Source organism: Culex quinquefasciatus, chromosome 2, assembly GCF_015732765.1.
Source record: "Culex quinquefasciatus strain JHB chromosome 2, VPISU_Cqui_1.0_pri_paternal, whole genome shotgun sequence".
Classification (NCBI taxonomy): Eukaryota; Metazoa; Arthropoda; class Insecta; order Diptera; family Culicidae; genus Culex; species Culex quinquefasciatus.
In genome coordinates this window covers 78801554-78820632 of record NC_051862.1, presented here as the reverse complement: position 1 = coordinate 78820632, position 19079 = coordinate 78801554, and the positions used below count along the sequence as shown (strand labels likewise).

The 19079-nt window shown below is 39.7% G+C and overlaps 2 protein-coding genes across 4 annotated transcripts; both read right to left on the bottom strand.

The window, feature by feature from the left end:
• Positions 1-411: 411 nt before the first annotated feature.
• On the bottom strand, positions 412-3080 carry LOC6052087 (complement factor I). Its single transcript, XM_038256135.1, is given in 7 exon segments — positions 412-656; positions 659-688; positions 691-1573; positions 1634-1816; positions 1870-2559; positions 2617-2769; positions 2845-3080. Coding segments are annotated over 7 exon segments (2235 nt in total). The 5' UTR covers positions 2956-3080; the 3' UTR covers positions 412-471.
• A 4975-nt stretch (positions 3081-8055) lies between these two features.
• LOC6052086 (glycine-rich cell wall structural protein 1.8) lies at positions 8056-15925 on the bottom strand. Of its 3 annotated transcripts, none has more exons than XM_038254764.1 (6): positions 15785-15925; positions 11904-12001; positions 11753-11838; positions 9470-10623; positions 9081-9296; positions 8056-8987 (listed from the first exon to the last, which is right to left on the bottom strand). In XM_038254764.1, the coding sequence occupies exons 2-6, from the start codon at positions 11976-11978 to the stop codon at positions 8113-8115; spliced, it is 2406 nt and encodes an 801-aa protein (XP_038110692.1). In that variant the 5' UTR covers positions 11979-12001; positions 15785-15925; the 3' UTR covers positions 8056-8112. The 3 variants fall into 3 exon arrangements, with proteins under 3 accessions (XP_038110692.1, XP_038110691.1, XP_038110693.1); XM_038254763.1 differs by lacking the exon at positions 15785-15925 and adding an exon at positions 15528-15690; XM_038254765.1 differs by lacking the exons at positions 9081-9296; positions 15785-15925 and adding an exon at positions 15528-15687.
• Positions 15926-19079: the final 3154 nt, after the last annotated feature.

Here is a 19079-nt window from a genome sequence, read left to right as displayed (position 1 = left end):
TGTAAAATAATGTTGAGTTTGACAAAATGGTGCATTATCAATGTTAAATTTTTATGGAACACAAATTTTTTGCGTTATTCTACATAAAACAAATTTAAACGTCCAAAAGTTTTTAATTTTTTTTTCTAATTTGCCTTATTTAACTCACATACAAACTTCTGAACACAATGTTTGTGTCTTATAATCTGGATTCAAATATGGAAGAATCATTAGTTTTATACAAACAAAAAGTTAAAAAGATGCATAAAAGTTAAAACAACTCCTTCAATTATGAAAAATAATTATAAATCACTACACAGATAGGTTAAAGGATGTTTCAAGAAACTTCATCCAACCAAGTCATGTCAGAAATAAGTTTTTTCAAGCTATTATGGGCAGTGACAGTATCGACTTGTAATAGCGTCTAACATGATCAGTACGTAGTATTTTATTATTTCTTCAAATTATCAAACAATACAACCACGTTCATCCTCAGTCATCATTCTTCATGTAGTCGTAGTTATACATCGCCAGCCCCTCCTTGCGCATCTCGCCATCGATCCAATCTCTAAACTTCCCAACGGCCGTATAGGCCGCCGGTACGCCCGGTTTACCACATCCGACGCCCCAGGAAACCATCCCGACGGCGTACATCCGGTTCTGGAAGTCGTCCGGAACGGGAACACCACCGGCGATCCTGCATCCCCCGGCAGGTATCCTCGTCCGGATATCCTCCCGCGCAGAGGAAACTCTCGTCCAGTTTGAACAGCGGTTTGCGCATTACTCGGCGCAGAATTCGTTCGCAGTCCGAGCGCTGGTTGAAGGGAAGTTCGAGGCTTTTCAAGATTTGCTGGGATTTGGTGAGGTTTGTGGGGGTGGAGCCCCATCCGGTTGCGGTAACGTCCCCGTTGTAGACTACGAAGTCTTGCGGAGGAAGGCAAACCGTATCGATCGTGTGGGTCAGATCGAACTTGTCGTCCAGGAAGAGCAGGGCCACGTTGTTCACCAGCGAGGATTGCTTGAAGGTTGGGTGGGTTTTCACCAGCCGCACCCCACGCTCTTGGTGCGCAATGGGTTCGTACGTTGAGCGCATGTCCCACTCACCGGCTCGGATGGTCAGCTTTTCCGGTCTGCTTCGGAACGATTTGACGCAGTCCGCTGTGGTGAGGATGACCTCTGGGTCGATCAGAGATCCGCCACAGATGAACTTGGACTCGGTTTCGTGCAGCTCGGAGAAAATCGCAACAACCCAGGGGAATTCACCGTACTGTGACTCTCCGTCGGCGTTGTTGGTAATTTTGAACACAACACCCTGATCGTTGCGATATCCACAGCCACGAGAGTTGTACTCAGTAGGTTCCTGCTGACGTTCCTGTGCGCAGCAAACAAGCTGCTCACTTTCGCATTCTCCAAAGTTGCCCTCTTGAACTCGGGCACAGCTGGACGCATGCATACATGTACCTTGGGAATTTTCACAAGTTTCCTCAGCATCAGATGGTCCACAACAGTCCAGGTTTCCACAGGTGTTTGAAACATCATTCAAAGGTACCCCATTGCAGATATCGGAACACTCGCCTTGGCCATTGGAGCATGACTGGAATAAGCAACTTATCATACTTGTGCAAAACAAAAAAACGGGATCTTGTCAGACTACCTGTCCCACAGGACTTGGAGTTGTGACTCTAACAGATTTTCTAGTAGTAGTTGGCTTCCTAGTTGTAGTCGTTACCATAGGTTGAGTGCAGCATACGAGGCCTTTACAATCATCTCTTCTGTCATAAATCCTCGTACCTCCACACTTTAATTGAGTAGTGCATGTTCCTCCATTGAAGCAAGGCTACATTAAATTAAACAGTTAGGAGACATTCTTCGAAACTTTACCATAATTACCTTTCCTTCTGCCGATGGTACTACGGACTCCGTGGTAGGCGTTACAACAGGACCAGTACAGCACACCTGATCCTTCTTCGGACATGAAGTTTCTGCTGTTCTCACATCAAACTCAAGTTGCGACGAGCACTGTTCAGCGGACACACATCGTCCTCCAACCTTAGCACAGTCGGAACCACTGGCGTGCTCCAATGGACAGCATACCTGTTCCTCTGAATCGCACTGAAATGATGACCTCTCCTCGATCAAGCCCACGCCATCAGGATCAGCACCACATTTGTCTCTCGTAAGACAAACTCCCTTTCCCGAATCGCACGTTCCAGGTTCTGCGGGCTTCGCAGCCTCCAACGGGCAACACATGTGGTCCATGGAACTGCACTCCGACGATCTTTCCTGAATCATGCCAACTCCGTGAATATTTTGACATTGTCCCTCACGAACACAGATCCCTTTTCCACCGTCGCACTTTTCCGGTTCTTCTACACCTGCTTGGGTGGGTTTCTTCGTTGTAACCACCTTTCCAGGTTTGGTTGGTTTCACAGGCTTTGCAGGTTCGATAGTTGTGGGACAGCACGTGTATCCGCTCCACGCGCAATCTTGAGATTCTTTGAATATTTTGTACTTTGGTAGATTCTTGTTGACTCCACATTTGTCGTTCGGGACACACTTGCCCTGATTATCTGCGCAAGGCTGTAAGAACGATCCTCTGAATCATTTTCCCCCAAAGTACACCCAAATTTCTCTTACCGTAGCCTTGGAACAGCACCGCAGGAAGTAATCCTCACATACGTCTCCGAAGCGCAAATCTACCAATCCGTTACCATCCGTATTGAGGACTCCCTCGTGGCAAAGATAGGCATACACGCAGACTCCTTCTTCATTTGCTGATAGGGAGCAGGACTGGCGATTCATACAAAAAAAAAATACAAATACTTAATCGAGTCTTAACCAAAAACTTCTGCATGTAATACTCACAATATCCGCGTACTCCCGTGGATACAATGTGTAGTTCAAGCCAACCGCTTGATGCAGGTTCAGGATCGCCAACACTGTCCAGACTAGCCGGCGTACCGTGGGGAGGCCCATTATGGCGCGACTGTACTCGGTTTAACGTGCGCCTTACGAATGAACATGAAGTCCATCGAAAGCGGTCGGGAGATTGTTTTCACTGAATGTGGGCTTCCCCGCGTTTGAAGATTGGATTACCGTTGGAATGCGATTGCAACGAGGGAAAAGTATTGTATGCTGTTTTTTCTGCGTGGAAAATCTGTTTCACACATTTTTGTTTGAAAATTAATGACGAAGTCCTTTTCAGAATGATCGAACATAAAACAGTACCAAGCTTAATAGCCTACGTCATAGCCTTTTTTTACTTTTAAAGTATCCTTATCTTCTCTGTACTTCCCTTTTCCAGAATGATGAGTTCATTTCAAGTTCTTTTGAGCTTCCATCCTGGGATTTCCCTAAACTAATGTGCAAACACGAATTTAAAAATCCGTTGGTTCTATGAAAATAGAATAGTTCTTTAGACATTCCAAAAGAAATATTTTAAACAAAAGTTGAAAATGTAGTAAAGAAAATTGAATCTGCTTAGGATGTCCAATTTTCCCCAGTTTTGAATTTCCCGGAAAAGGGGAAAATATTTTTGAATTCCCGGGAATTCTCGGGATTCCGGGAAATTTTTGAAACATCCATAAAATGTATGTTTCCATAATATTTTTTATATTTTCCGAGTTAAAAAACATAGAATTTCAAGCGAACTAAATAAGTCTTTTACAAATATATTTGTTTTATATATTTTTCAAGCAGTCAATGTATAATTTTAAATAATTTTATAATTTCATGTTTTATACATTTTACAAATTATCTATAAGTTACTACCGCCAACTGGAGAAATCGTGACTATAGTCTAAATAGGTACAGGAGATTTTAGAGCAATAAATGTGGAAATCGGTATACTAATTGTTTTGTTCTGTTCCTATTTTAACCGAAGTCTTTCAAATCATTATGCAAAAAAATGGCTTAATAATCTGTCTTAATTCGTTTCATTTGTCTTGATTTTTCCCAGATTCTGGTGCTTGATAAATATATTTCAATGTGATATTTTTTTCAAATTTAAAATCATAAATACAGAGCAATTCCAGCTCAAATCAGGATTTTTTCTGGTACTTTTGTACCCGACCTTCTCCGATTTCAATGAAACTTTGAAGACATGTTATCCTAGGCCTATATAAGTCATTTTTGTGTATATGGAGCCAATAGTACTCGAGAATAACATTTGAGAAGGGCGTAAGGTATTTAAATATTTTAGTATTTTGCAATTTAAAAATTACTGTATCTCGAAGCCGTTGCATCGTATCAAAAAGTGGTCAAAAACAAACTTGTACACTCAAAAAACTGTTCACCACAGTGCTGCATGAAAAGGTATGTGGTTTTTTTCCAAACCTATTCCCATGCGGTTGTGACATGAAATTCATGCATACCAAAAACCAGCTGACACACACATAGAAAGCAAGTTTGCATGGGTCACTGATGGATTTCACGGGACTTTCATGCAGCTTTTACTACATTGTCCTGTGCTTTTTATTGGAAATTAACGTGATATTCAACCGCAGCAGTGTAGTCGGTCGCTGGATTTTCATGCGTTGTTGCTTCGAGAGTCTTGTGGTTTATTACTTGTATACAATTCTTTTTTTTCGTCTTTTTATGGAAGAAAAAAGGGGTTGTCTTTTAACTTTTTTTATTCACCAAATTTTATGTATCACTTTTACACAACGTTTCATTTTTACTTCACACTACATTCACAACATACTCGAATTGCCTTGTTTGCCGGTGTAGGAGGCATTTTCTACGAACAATCTCACACTCACACGCCTGGTTCTCCTTTGCGGAACGCGGGTCAGTCTCTCTGGTCACTTTAGCGATCCTCCTTCTGCCGGACGCGACCAGTGCCTACCTTCTTCCTGGTTTGTTTGGCTCTCTTGTCCTGGACCGGCTTTATGTTACGCTTGGCCATGTTGCGGTGATTTGCACCGACGTTGTTGCACTGGAACTTCGGTTTTCCTGGCCTAGATAAAAGCAAATGAAAAAGTTATGCAAAATACGACGAAATAATGGGGAAAATGCTTACTATTGCATCAATAAATCTCACTTCGAAAAACAGCGCTGAAATGTTCCGGCGCAAACAGAAAGAAAACAAAAACAATGTTACTTTGATGAGAATCAGCAGCCAACTGATCATCCTCAGACTTTCAGGCCCATCTCAAAATTTGCAGATAGGAATTTCACGCAACCTCAAAAGCTTTGTTCATCGCCATCATTTTTCACTTCAATTTTGCATGAAAAGGCTAGTGACTTTTTTCCATAGCAGTTTCCATGTGGATATGACAAGAATTTCATGCGAACCAAATCACAGATGGCTGCATGCCACGCCTCCAATTTTTCAGGCATGAATTTCACGCAACTTTAGTTGTGTGGGTGAGGGTTGCGTGCAAATCAGGTAGGGTTGACATGAATGCACTGCGACAGTTGCATGATTCACGTAAAACGTTGTTCTGGATTGAAAATTATCTGCCACCTGAGTTTTCATGCAACCCTGTGGTGAAAGATTTTTTGAGTGTAGGAAATTGGACGGGCTTTCTGATAAAAATACACTGAAACAAAAATAAACGCCACTTTTATGTCATTTTTCAATTTTTAAGTTTAAAAGTTAAATTTGAAGGTGATGTCACGATTTTTTTTCGCTCAAAATTTTTGAGGAAATACCCTAAAATGTTACTAAAAGATTGACGAAAAATGCAGGATGGTATGTCTCTCCTAAAAAAATACAAAAATCATTTACTAAAACTGTTTTTTTGAAAAGTGGTCTAAACGTCAAAATTTTTAAAAACCGGTAGTGGGAATCGATTTTCCAGATAATTTTACATAAAAGTCTCCATATTGACCATTGTCTTATGTCCAATCCTTTGGAAGATATAGCGGTTTTAAAAATAAAAATGTTGAAAAAAACTGGATTTTTGGTGGTTTTTGGCATTTTCTATATGACAGACTTGGTTTTTCAGTCTCGTAAATATTTTTACCGGAAAGCTCGTCCAATTTCCCATAAGTTTGCCTTTGACAGCTTTTTGATTTATATCGTTTTTATATTTATGAAATCAAATTTACTATCCTGGTTTCTACCACACTGAAAAAATATTCTATTTTCAGTTATAAGTAATGTAATTAAGCTTATATCTGTAAGCCCTTACATCCAATTGAAATGATTTCAAAGGCAAACTTATGGAAAATTGGACAAGCTTTCCGGTAAAAATATTGACAAGACTGAAAAACCAAGTCTGTCACATGGAAATTGCCAAAAACCTCCAAAAATCCCGTTTCTTAAAAAAATATATTTTTAGAACCGCTGTATCTTCCCAAGGATTGGACATAGGACAATGGTCAATATGGAGACTTTTATGTAAAAATATCTGGAAAATCGATTCCCACTATCGGTTTTCAAAAGTTTTGACGTTTAGACCACTTTTCAAAAAAACAGTTTTAGTAAATGATTTTTGTATTTTTTTAGGAGAGACATACCATCCTGCATTTTTCGTCAGTCTTTTGGTTATATCTTAGGCTATTTCCTCAAAAATTTTGAACGAAAAAAAATCGTGACATCACCTTTAAATTTATGTTTGAGACTTAAAAATCAAAAAATCTCATAGATGTGGTGTGTATTTTTGTGTCAGTGTATTTTTTCAGAAAGCTCGTCCAATTTCCTACAAGTTTGTCTTCAACCACTTTTTGATACGACGCTTCGAGATACAGTAATTTTTAAATTACAAAATACAAAAATATTTAAATACCTTACGCCCTTCTCAAATGTTTTTTTTTTTCGAGTATCATTGCACAGTGGGCGAAATGGAACCCAAAATCGGACTTAATTGAACGCGGCTGGTTCCCTGGTATGAATAATAGTGTTTCTTATGTAAAAAAATTCGGGGAATCGATTGGTGATGGTTTCATCCACCGCACGAAACGACAAAGGGTCCATTTGCCCCATTCCCCATTTTCACTCTTGAAAATCGGTCTGTATTTAGAGCGGAGGCTTTATGCGGCCTTCAAAATGCACTTAACTTATGTGAAAATGTCCCAGGAATCCAGTAAAAATAACCACTTGCACCGCAAAAATCATCTAGGTCCATTTAACCCCCGCTATAAAAGCATTTTTGGCCGTTTTCAAATGTTAGGTCAGATTTTAAAAATCTGAAAATATTTTTATCGTAAAGATCAGACAATTTTACATAAAAATGACGATTTGCACTTGATAGTTTGACACATTTATGTTGATAAAAATAAAATGTATGTGAAAGGCAGTTCATTCTGCGTTTGGGAAAATTGGCCCAAAAGTGATTCTTCAATCATTTTATTTAGTTTAATTTCTATATCAACATAAATGTGTCAAACTTTCAAGTGCAAATCGTCATTCTTATGTAAAATTGTCTGATCTTTACGATAAAAATATTTTCAAATTTTTAAAACCTGACCTTACATTTGAAAACGGCCAAAAATGCTTTTATAGCGGAATTGGGGTTAAATGGACCCTAGATGATTTTTGCGGTGCAAGTGGTTATTTTTACTGGATTCCTGGGACATTTTCACATTAGTTAAGTGCATTTTGGAAGGCCGCATAAAGCCTCCGCTCTAAATACAGACCGATTTTCAAGAAAAAATGTGAAAAAATGGGGAATTGGGGCAAAATGGACCCTTAGCCGTTTCGTGCGGTGGATGAAACCATCACCAATCGATTCCCCGGATTTTTTTACATAAGAAACACTATTATTCATACCAGGAAACCAGCCGCGTTCAATTAAGTCCGATTTTGGGTTCCATTTCGCCCACTGTGCATTGGCTCCATATACACAAAAATGGCTTATATAGGCCTAGGATAACATGTCTACAAAGTTTCATTGAAATCCGAGAGGGTCGGGTACAAAAGTACCAGAAAAAATCCTGATTTGAGCTGGAATTGCTCTCCTAAGAATTGAAGTCAAGGGAAAAGCGAACAAAGAAGCTTGAAAGTTACTAGAAAGTTACATCGTGAAAAAACTATTTTTATATAACAATCTGGGATTTATAGTATCAAGTTTTAAAACTTCATGGAAACTAATGATTTAGAGTGTGATAAAAATTAACTAACAACACTAATGTATTGCATCGCATCTTCTTTATTTCTCCTTAATTCCTGCGGAAAAAACGCCAGTCTTACACATAAATGTAGTAATCATGCGAAATGCTTCGCTGAGTCAAATGCTCATCGATCCAATCGCGGAACTGCGCCACACTGGCGTACACTCCGGGAATGCCCGTTTCACCACAACCAATACCCCACGCGACGATTCCAGCCTGATAGAAGCGGTTCACCGTTCCGGGGATGGGGCAAACCAGCGGCGATCCACCGTCACCCTTGCAGGTGTCCTTACCAGCCTCACCGCCAGCACACATGAAGCTCTTGTTCAAGTTGAATCGCTTGCCCAGCCTGGTGGTCCGCAGCGCCGATTGGCAGTCGTTGAACGGCATGACGGGCAGTTCGATCTTCTTCAGGATGACCTGGTACTTGCCATCTTTGCCAAATACGTCCTTACCCCAGCCGGACGCGAAGCAACGGTTAAGGTCAAAGTTGTAGTTCTGGGGCGGAAGGCAGACCGTGTTGATGGTGTCGATCAGTTCGGCTGGTTTGTCCAGAAAGAGCAGGGCCACATCGTTGTACAGGCTGCCCTTGTTGAACTGCTTGTGGTAGACGATCTCGACGACGTTGCGATCCTGATGGTCGTAAATTTCGTTGGTGGTTTGCGTGTCCCACTCACCAAGTCGAATCTTAATCTCCGGGGCTTTCTTGTTTTGGACGCAATGCGCCGCGGTCAGCACCACCTGGGGATGGATCAGCGAACCGCCGCACTGATACACGTTGATGACCTGGTCCAGCGCCTTCTCCTCCTTCAGAATTGCCACCATCCAAGGGAACTCACCGTACTCGGACTCACCGTCGCTGTTACCGGTGATGCGGAATCCAACACCGTCGGCGTTACGGTGACCACAGCCGGACTTTTCCGGTGCAGGACTGGGAGTAGTGTCCTTACCTGTAGGATTTTAAAATAACCAATGTAGAACAATCATTCGCACAATGATTCTTAAGAGCAACCCCATGCAAGATATTAGTAAACACTACTAACCATGACCGCCAATTGGATTAGTTTTATTATTTTGGGAATGCTTTTGATCGTAATGTTTCTCGTGACCACATCCATCACCCTTGTGATGCTTGTGCGGCTCTTCTTTCATTTGATCCTTTTCTTGTTTAGTTCCCCCTTGCGAAACAGTAGCATCGACAAGCTCTGTTGCGAAATTCGACTCAGTTGTGGCACCAGTTGATCCCGTTGTACCAACTCCTGCGAATAAATTTTGTCTGATATACGGTGTCGACGCAGTCTGGGCTGATAAACAACTACTTTGTAACAAGCTTACATCTTCAAGGAATCAAGATTTCAATCATGCATGAATGTCCTGCCATCTACCTATCCAACGATCACAATTTTACATCCAATTTACAGAAAACACATACCTCCAGGAACCTTAGCACCACCACCGTAAGATCCACCAGAACCCGGCTGAGAGCCGGAACCTCCTTGGTTGCCGGTTCCTTGATTGCCGTAACCTCCCTGACCTCCTTGACCCTGATTTGGTCCAGCATTTGGACCATGAGAGCCAGAACCTCCCGTTCCAGTGTTGCTTCCCTGACCGTCAGTACCATGTCCCTGATTTCCACCAGCTGAGCCAGGGCCTTTGTTACCATCGCCATTAGCCCCGGTACTTCCCGAACCTCCAACACCTGGTCCTTGATTGGTTCCAGCACCACTACCTGGAGGAATTTTGCTACCACCGGTTCCTACACTAGATCCCGGATATCCAGGACCTCCCTGACCTCCATCTCCTTGGTTTGTTCCGGTACCTTGGGGACCTCCCTGGCTGGTTCCCGCACCTGCATTCGCGCTCGATTCGGTACCCTGCCCGCTAACACCTTGTCCTGGGTTAGCTCCAGAAGGAACCTTGCTTCCTCCCGATCCTTGGTCCGGTCCAGATCCTCCTGCATTCGATCCTGCACCGGGAGCAGTGTTGCCACCCTGAGCACCGGTACCGCCTTGTCCGCCTACATTCGATCCAGCTCCGGGAGCAGTGTTGCCACCCTGTCCACCCAGAGATCCAGTGCCTCCTTGACCTCCGACGTTCGATCCCTGACCAGTTTCGGTACCCGAAGGAACCTTGCTTCCACCAGTACCTTGGTTCGAACCACCATCAGTTCCCTGACCTCCAGTGCCCGTACCTTGAGGATCTTTTCCACCCTGATTAGCTCCACTGCCGTGTCCCTTGTCTCCACCACCGTATCCACCACCACCACCATGCCCATGTCCATTACCTCCGGTTCCGTGACTTCCCGAACCTCCCGAACCACCGTTCGGTCCTTGTGATCCCGCGTTACTTCCACTGCCGTGGGAGTCATCACCACCGGGAAGCTTCGGCTCCTGCGCATGCTGTCCATCTCCATTCACCAGGTTTCCAGAGGTAGGACCTCCACCGTTGATCACGTTGCCTGTGCCCGAAGGTGGCGGGATAACTATGTCGGTACTGCTGTCGCCATTGCCATGGCCTTCGTTTTCGTCCTTTGGAACCTTGCAGCACTTTAAGAGGTAATGCTCGCACGGATCGTCCGGGTTGAACCTGCGGAATTGATGTAGTCAGTCGTCTTGAAAAGTCCTTGCGGAATGATTTTGGTAATTTTATGATTCTTCAAATTTACAGTCTTGGATGAGGTATGGATACTAGGGTGGGTACGTTTTTCAAAAAGTTCTCAGATCAAGTTTTAGTATGGTTCCCCTTGTAGGGCATGCCCATAGGGACTTTCATGCCAAATATCAGCCCATTTGGTTGTAAACTGGCTGCGCGCATCAGGGTTAAAGTTTACATGGGAATTACTATGGAAAATTGGAACTTTTTGTTCAAACGCTTCTACAGGTCTGGGAAAATCACGCGCCAACTTCTGGTATGGTCAGGCCTATGGGGAATGGTCTGGAGAACACTTTCCCGAAGAGAGCATATGGATTCGTTGTCCCTAGACCTGGCGCATCGGCAAACAATCCGATGTCTCCGGAATCAACGGGTTGCACTGAAAAAGCATCAAATTTTCCTTAGCATGCTATGAAAGCTTGATGAACACCGCGACGCCATACGTCAGGCAGCTACCACGTGGGAGAGAAACGGCTGGAATTTTAATTGCAAACCTTCTTTTAACTATAAAATGATCATTTCGAGTAATCCTGATATTATTTAGTTGAATTCAGAATCTTTGCATAGCACATTTGTATTTTTTTGCAAATATTTCAACCACGTGGTAGCTGCCTGACGTATGGCGTCGCGGTGTTCATCGAGCTTTCATAGCATGCTAAGGAAAATTTGATGCTTTTTCAGGGAAAACCGTTGATTCCGGAGACATCGGATTGTTTGCCTATGCGCCAGGTCTAGGGACAACGAATCCATATGCTCTCTTCGGGAAAAGTGTTCTCCAGACCATTCCTCTTAGGCCTGACTATACCAGAAGTTGGCGCGTGATTTTCCCAGACCTGTAGAAGCGTTTGAACAAAAAGTTCCAATTTCCCATAGTAATTCCCATGTAAACTTTAACCCTGATGCGCGCAGCCAGTTTACAACCAAATGAGCTGATATTTGGCATGGGAGTCCCTATGGGCAAGCCCTACAAGGGGAACCATACTAAAACTTGATCTGAGAACTTTTTGAAAAACGTACCCACCCTAATGGATACAGGTAATACTGAAGAACATGCAATCCTTACCGAATATCGATCAGGTTGGTTCCATCGTCGTTTATTTCACCATCCAAGCAAAGATGCAGCTTAACGCATTCTCCTTCTGGACAGAGCTACAGAGATAAGATAATGAATTAGTGATAATCGGAATTCAATATCCCTAAACCCAAAAACTTACAATCGTTTCATCATCGTTGGCATGTGCCACGGCACATAAAACGGCCAGGACCAGACCCAGCCGGAACGCCTTCATTCTTTGTAGTTCGCCCGCGCTACCTGTTTCGTGGAAGAACAGAATAGAACTGAGTTCAGTAACGACTAAATCGGGATTCAGAGATTTGCGGGGTCCTGGCCTGCCATTGGCTGTTGATAACCCCCGCGTGTAGCGTTTCGAAGAATAGCGAAACTCAAAACATTCGCTTGATAGGCTGATAATTCGTTCTAAAATCAGCCGGCAGCAGGTTCTATTGCCAAACAAAACAGAGCGTACTTATCACCAAACTTTGCAGCTTAACCTAAAAGGTCGTCCTCGCATACATTTTCATAAGATCAACCATAGAAAATAGGCCATGTTGTAAAAAAAAAACAACATCTGAGGCTGGGAGATCAAAACACCGGCCACCACTGCTACTGATTAGCGAGGTATTCCCAGACATTGGGTTTTACCACGTTGTCACGTCATAAACGAGCGCGAGTCGCCGGTGATCGTATATCTGCGTGAGATGTCTTCTGAAGGTATAAGGTATAAGCCACAAAACCGGTTAGCACCGTATGTGAGCATCGATCGACGGACCTGCTATCTTATGTTGTAGGTGGAGGTAGACCTGTACAGCACGGCTGTGGTTGCCGCAGAACATTGACTTTTAATGGTGACTTTGAACTTGTACTGTACAGCTGATTCTATTTGGATACGTGCAATGATCGTAGTTAATAGGTGTATTTCCCATAGCATCATGTTGGATGTGTAATGACTACCGTGCAGCTTAATTTTGCAACTTTTATTTGTTTACTTATTCTGTTTGGAGCCTAATAAATATGGTCTCGAAAATGCTCAGATCAACTGAGTTGGCGGTAATCACGCTTACAATCTACTTTTCTTATTTTTTTTAATTGGGGGTATTTAACAAAATTTTTGATAGAAACTTGTTTGCATACTTCCTACTGAGAAATGTTAAGTTGAAAACGCTTTTTAAAACTTTAAGCGATCGAAAATGTGCTGATATCTAGAGTTTTTGTTGAAAAGTCCTAAAGACATATGAAACACAATAGCTTATAGGTCCTTAAAAAAACTCTAAATATGATGTCAAAAGTTACATGGGAACACATGCCGTTTCCCTTTGGTAATTTCTTAAAATGGAAATGAAAAAAACATAAAATATTAAGAGCAAGTCCACGAACAGAACGTACCTTTTTGTGTGGGACATCGTTTGGACCTCATCTGGACCAAAAATGAGCACTCTAGGTCAACGGGAAGTGAAGCAAATCGGGACACAAAGTTTGTAGGTTAAAAAATGTAAAAAAATCCTAAAATGGCTGTAACTGAGGCAAAATTAAATTCAATATTAAAATTCAAAATGCATCATAAAGAATTTGAAAATAAAACAACAAAATTAAGAATGAATGAATCCCAATTGGCTAGTTCTGCAGAAATTTATTGGCGTTTCAGACCTGGAGCTTGCAGGTGACATCTGAGACTGATAACGCTTTGAATGAGGCAGTTTAACATATCAAATAAATGCCAACTTTACAGAAATTTCCAGGTTGTGCAAAAAATCTTTGACCGAATTATGAATTTTTTAATCAATACTAATTTTTCAAAAAAATCGAAATATTGGTCGCAAAATTTTTACCACTTCATTTTTCGATGTAAAATCAGATTTGCAATCAAAAAGTATTTTTGTGAAATTTCGACAAAGTGCACCGTTTTAAGTTAAGGCCATTTTTTGGTAACTTTTTTCAAAATAGTCGCAGTTTTTCATTATTTTTAAATAAGTGCACATGTTTGCTAACTTATGAAACAAATATTTTTGAAAAGCTGAGAAAATTCTCTATATTTTGTTTTTTTGAACTTTGTTGATACGACCCTCAGTTGCTGAGATATTGCCATGCAAAGGTTTAAAAACATGAAAATTTATGATTTCCAAGTCTCACCCAAACAACCCACCATTTTCTAACGTCGATATCTCGGCAACTAATGGTCCGATTTACAATGTTAAAATATGAAACATTCGTGAATTTTTCCGATCTCTTCGAAAACAATATTTTCAAAAAATTTAAATCAAGACTTACATTTCAAAAGGGCCAAATATTCTATATGACGCCCTTTTAAACCGTTAGTCTTGGTTTAGAAATCTTGAAGATATTTTTTGGAAAAGATCGGAAAATTTCACGAATGTTTCATATTTTAACATTGTTTATCGGACCATTAGTTGCTGAGATATCAACATTAGAAAACGGTGGGTTGTTTGGGTGAGACTTAAAACATCAATTTTCATGTTTTTAAACCTTTGCATGTATCAACTAAGTACAAAAAGAGAATTTTCTCAGCTTTTCTAAAATATTTTTTCAAAAGTGGGCAAACATGTGCACTAATCTAATCTAATCTAATCTAATCTAACCAGACCCTAGCGCAGCCAATCTTTCGAAGGGATCCTGGAGAGTGCCTTAGGTTAGATGACGCCTAGCACTCTTCTTGTAATTTATTAACATTTGTAGTGCGCCATTGCATCGGAATGCATTGAAACATCACAAGCGTTAAAGCGGCCAGGCCTACTGCGTAAAGCCATATCGCAGAGATGATTCGTAATTGAGTTGAGTTTGAGCACTGAGTGTTCGAACAACAACACAATTCTGAATCAACAGGGGAGGAAGAAGCGTGGGGACACACCACCATACGCTCCGAGATTTGGTTGTATTCGTTGGGAGCACCATGCTAAGAAGGTTTGGTACTCCGGGACCCCCTCTGGGATGGGACATTGTGTACTAATTTAAAAAAAAAAATGAAAAACTGCGACAATTTTGAAAAAAATTACCCAAAAATGGCCTTAACTTGAAAACGGTGCACTTTATCAAAATTTCACTGATCTACTTTTTGATTAAAAACTTAATTTTACATCGGAAAATGAAGTTGAAAAATGTTTGCGACCAATATTTCGATTTTTCAAAAAAATCCATAACTCGGTCAAAGATTTTTTACACAACCTGGAAATTTCTGAAAAGTTGGCATTTGATGTCCTCTAAAACATATCAAAAAATTGAAAAAAATGAAATTAGTGTTCTTAAATGCTCTGTAATAAAATTTAAGAACATTAAAAAAATAATAACGCATTGAATCTATTGAAATTTTTATGAATGGTTGCATACTTCTAACTTTACTTATAGTATTGTAAACTATGATTTAATATGAAAAAAAATCAATGCACTAAAAGAAAATTTATTTTTTATTTGTTGTTTATATTTCAATTGCTCTGAATCAACTTTTTCGATAGCTTGTTCAGTTTCATTTTTTTAAGTTGTGTGTGTTTTTAGTCAACTCTTTTGTTTAGATACCAAATACCAGTTTTTGAAAATCTTCAATAATAAAAAATTTCATATTTCGCATCCCCTGTTCAGGCTTACAAAAAATCACCAAAAACCTGTTTTAATCAACAAAAACTTTCAAATAAATTGTCCGACCAATATGTTTGTGTAGGAAGCAAACATTCGCAAAAAGCTGCAAAAATAAGCTTCCTTATATAACAACTGCCAATTATGTCAGTTGCACAAGTAGGTGCCTAATTTACTGCAATATATGTTTTCATACCCACTACAAATTCAAACCTCCAAGCTGATAATCGCCCAAATGCCATCTTCTTCTATCCCATTTTTTCGCTGCAAGGTCACAAGGTTGACAAACACTGATATTCTAAACTCGTTTTCTGCTCGGAAGTGTGTGCAACTTGGTGATTTACGGGCAGCCAATCTTAAAACTTGTTTCGTTTTACTTGGTCCGGAACCATATCATTAAAACTTTTAAAAACTTAAACAATGAAAACGGTAATCACGTCACGAAATGCGCACCTTCTTTCTCCACAACAGGTTGCTCCTGTCCACTATCGAAACTTTCGGAAACTAGAACTGTCTTCTACGGGGGACAGCGTGTTTGTGTCCTCCCGGCTCAACGATTCGTACGAGACTGAGCTGACCGGTGGAGACTGGACGATCAAGTTAGTGCTCACCTCACGTTCGTAGGCTGTTTTGAAAGGTTTTCCTGGACAATTCTCTCTCGTCGCTGAATGATGCGCTGTTTGTCTTGGGTTTCAGTACGATTCGCCGGCACTTTTGATTCAATTTTGGCAAATTTTGTTTGATTGATTACTGTCACATTAGGTTTTGCGTACGGATTAGTGCTTTGCTTATTTAGCCTATTCAAAATACCGTTAAAACTTTGTTTTGTGGTGATGTCGACTGGATACTCTATGTGTTGATTAGAATCATGAATAATAGTCTATGAAGAAAATGCACAAATCGATGCAAGCGACTCACCCAGTTGATTTGCAATTCTTATCAATTGTGCACGGTGTAGGTATGAAAATGCTGCCTAAAAAGTAAAATCAATTTAATAGCAATTATTGAGATTATAGAAAATACCAGGCAGTTACAAAAAAAAAAACAATAATTCAGCCAAAGCATTAGAAAACCTAACTCAAAGAATGGTTTTAGATTGAGATTATTTTTGGAGCGACTTGTGGTGCTATAATCACGGCGTTACGTTTTCAGGGCATTCGTGGAAATACAATGTTCCATCTCAAAGGGTTTAGGAGCACCAAAACTGCATAACATGCTGATTCCAACGAATTATTGCCTTAATAAACAGAACATGGAACATCTAGGATGCTTCCAAAAGGATGGCTTTGCTAAGGTTAGATTAGATTTAGACCACCCACAAACCACGTAGATACTTTTTTTTGGAAATCCTAATTTCGAATCTGCAATAACACAGAAGGGTATTTTGTTCATAAAGAGCATTTTTTTTTATTTTAAAATAACGTGTTTTTTTGTTAGTTTGTAGGGTTATTTTTTGAGCGTAACAATGTTCTAAAAAGTTGTAGAGCAAACAAACATAAAAATATATATGCAGCAATTTCCCACGAAAACAGCATGGAAAAAAACAAAAGTGCTCGGATCGGGCTCAAAATTTTTCTGAGGGTTCCCTGGCCGAAATAATTAGACCCGTATTTTTTTGTTTGGCCATTAGGGTGACCTACGCCGTGTTAGGGTGGTCTGAAAAATAGCCATTTTCGTCGATTTTCGCAAAAACCACTTTTTTCGAAAAATCATTACTCCTCGTCATTTCAACCGATTTCAATTGTCTTATACGCAAATGAAAGGTGATAAGTTGGCCTTTCAAAGAAAAATATTAAGAAGTTTCAAAAATCTTGCCTTACATATGAAAAGGCGTATGAAACATTAAAATGCCGTTTTGACGATGTCTGGACCAAAGAGCCTATGTCTGGAAATATTTTTATCGGATTTCCCGGACATTTTTACATAACATACCAAAAAATGGGAGGAGTTCATTAACAGGATTCCGAGATATGAGTTTTTGAAAATAAAATCCGTGTTTTTCGACGCGCCGCGCGCAAAAACCGGAAAATGACGAAATCGGCAAAAAATCAACTTTTTTCACTAAAACTGCGATAACGATAATTTCAGCGATGACCTATACATGTCTGGGTACCAAAAGTTGCGTCTTTTAAATACAAAAATTTTCGATCCGAGCACTTTTGTTTTTTTCCATGCTGTTTTCGTGGGGAATTGCTGTATGTTAGCATAAGGGGTTTGTATGTATTCTTCACGAGTTATCAGAACTTTACAAAAAAGTTTTTTGAAGAGTGATGATTTTAACCATTTTTTACCAGTTTTTCGTCATTTCAATCCCTAAAATTCAATCGTGGGCTATTGAAAGTATTTTTTTTTTTCGAAAAGTTCAGCGATTTTTTGGACGATTTTTGTGACTTGTTAGGTTTAAAAATTCTTAAAACATGTATAAAATTGTCAAAATCATCACTTTTTCAAAAAACTTTTTTGTAAATTCTGATAACTCGTGAAGAATACATGCATCCCACTTTTGTTTGTAGATAAACAATTTTGTTTTTGTCTGGAGAATTACTCACCTTCTTTGTTGCCAACTGTAATGCTGCAAAGTTTTGGTACTTTGAGGCATTCTCAAAGCTTATTTACAACTTCAAAACATTCCAGTGCTGATTTAGTACTAAATGAATACTTGGGTAGCCTATAATAAAATACATAATTACCTTCTTTTTATCTCCCAAAAAAGAGTGCTGAAAAGTTCAAACAATATTTCATTTGTTTTTAGTTTAGGGCACTTGACGGACGTGTAGATGAACAATCTCAAGCATTTTTGAAATTGGTTTATCGTAAGTAGGTCGAATACCGATGCAGGGCAATACCGATTGATATTTACACTTGAAATACGATTATTTAATTTAAAAAATAGTTTGTTTTTTTTTTTCAATTGTAAAAATGATATAACATGTTTTCGACATAGTTATGGTTTTGAGTATGGTTTAAAAGAAATAAGAATTGGCCTTCTTCTTCCGCGTTTTTCTTTCTTTGCCGGAAGTTTATCAGATCTTATTTTTTTGGAATCGTTGGAAAGGTCTTTTGTTTACGCATAGAATGACGGTTCCAATAGATCCAAATCCAAACATCATTTTCATCAAAAAAGTGTACATTTATCACTGTTAATAATAATGTTAATAACTTTTTATGCACTTTTGATAGGGGTGTCAGATCACTATTAAGTGGGCTTTTCAAAAGGACTTTTGATATCTCATCCAAGCATAATTGATCCTAACAACATTTTTACAAAAACATGAGATCTGACGTAAAAAAAACTGTATAATTAAGACTTTAGTGTCAGTAGCTTTTGATATAACTTTTGATAGGGTTGTCATACCTTTGATATTCGATATTTATATTCACCGATAGCCCGCATGATAGATCGAACTTTTTTTTCTATAATAAGGCCGATGCAACTATTTTGCAATGTTTTTGTCAAAGTTTCAAAGGCAAAAACAATGAAATTTGAAATAACAAGCCAGAATTTCAACATTTCAATGAAGATTGCATAGAAAATGCATGATACAGCAGTACAGTCGATTTGCAATCGATACACAGAAAAAAAATCATGGTAAAATTTCATCTAAAAGGGGGCACATTTTTTATGTCAGCAAAAATGTGTAATTTTACCTCTGAAAATGTGTAATTCTACCACTATTCTGGTGTAATGCCGGTACTGTGCAACGAAAATTCACCAAAGCTCAAAATACTTTTGAATTAACCCAATCAT

Excerpts from the sequence above, each read along its gene's own strand:
- LOC6052086 (XM_038254763.1), bottom strand. The coding sequence starts at position 15,573 with ATGGCATTTGGGCGATTATCAGCTTGGAGGTTTGAATTTGTAGTGG. Across the intron at positions 9,297-9,469 it reads TGGTGCTAAGGTTCCTGGAG|GAGTTGGTACAACGGGATCA; the intron begins GTATGTGTTTTC and ends ATTTATTCGCAG. Across the intron at positions 8,988-9,080 it reads TAATCCAATTGGCGGTCATG|GTAAGGACACTACTCCCAGT; the intron begins GTTAGTAGTGTT and ends AAAATCCTACAG.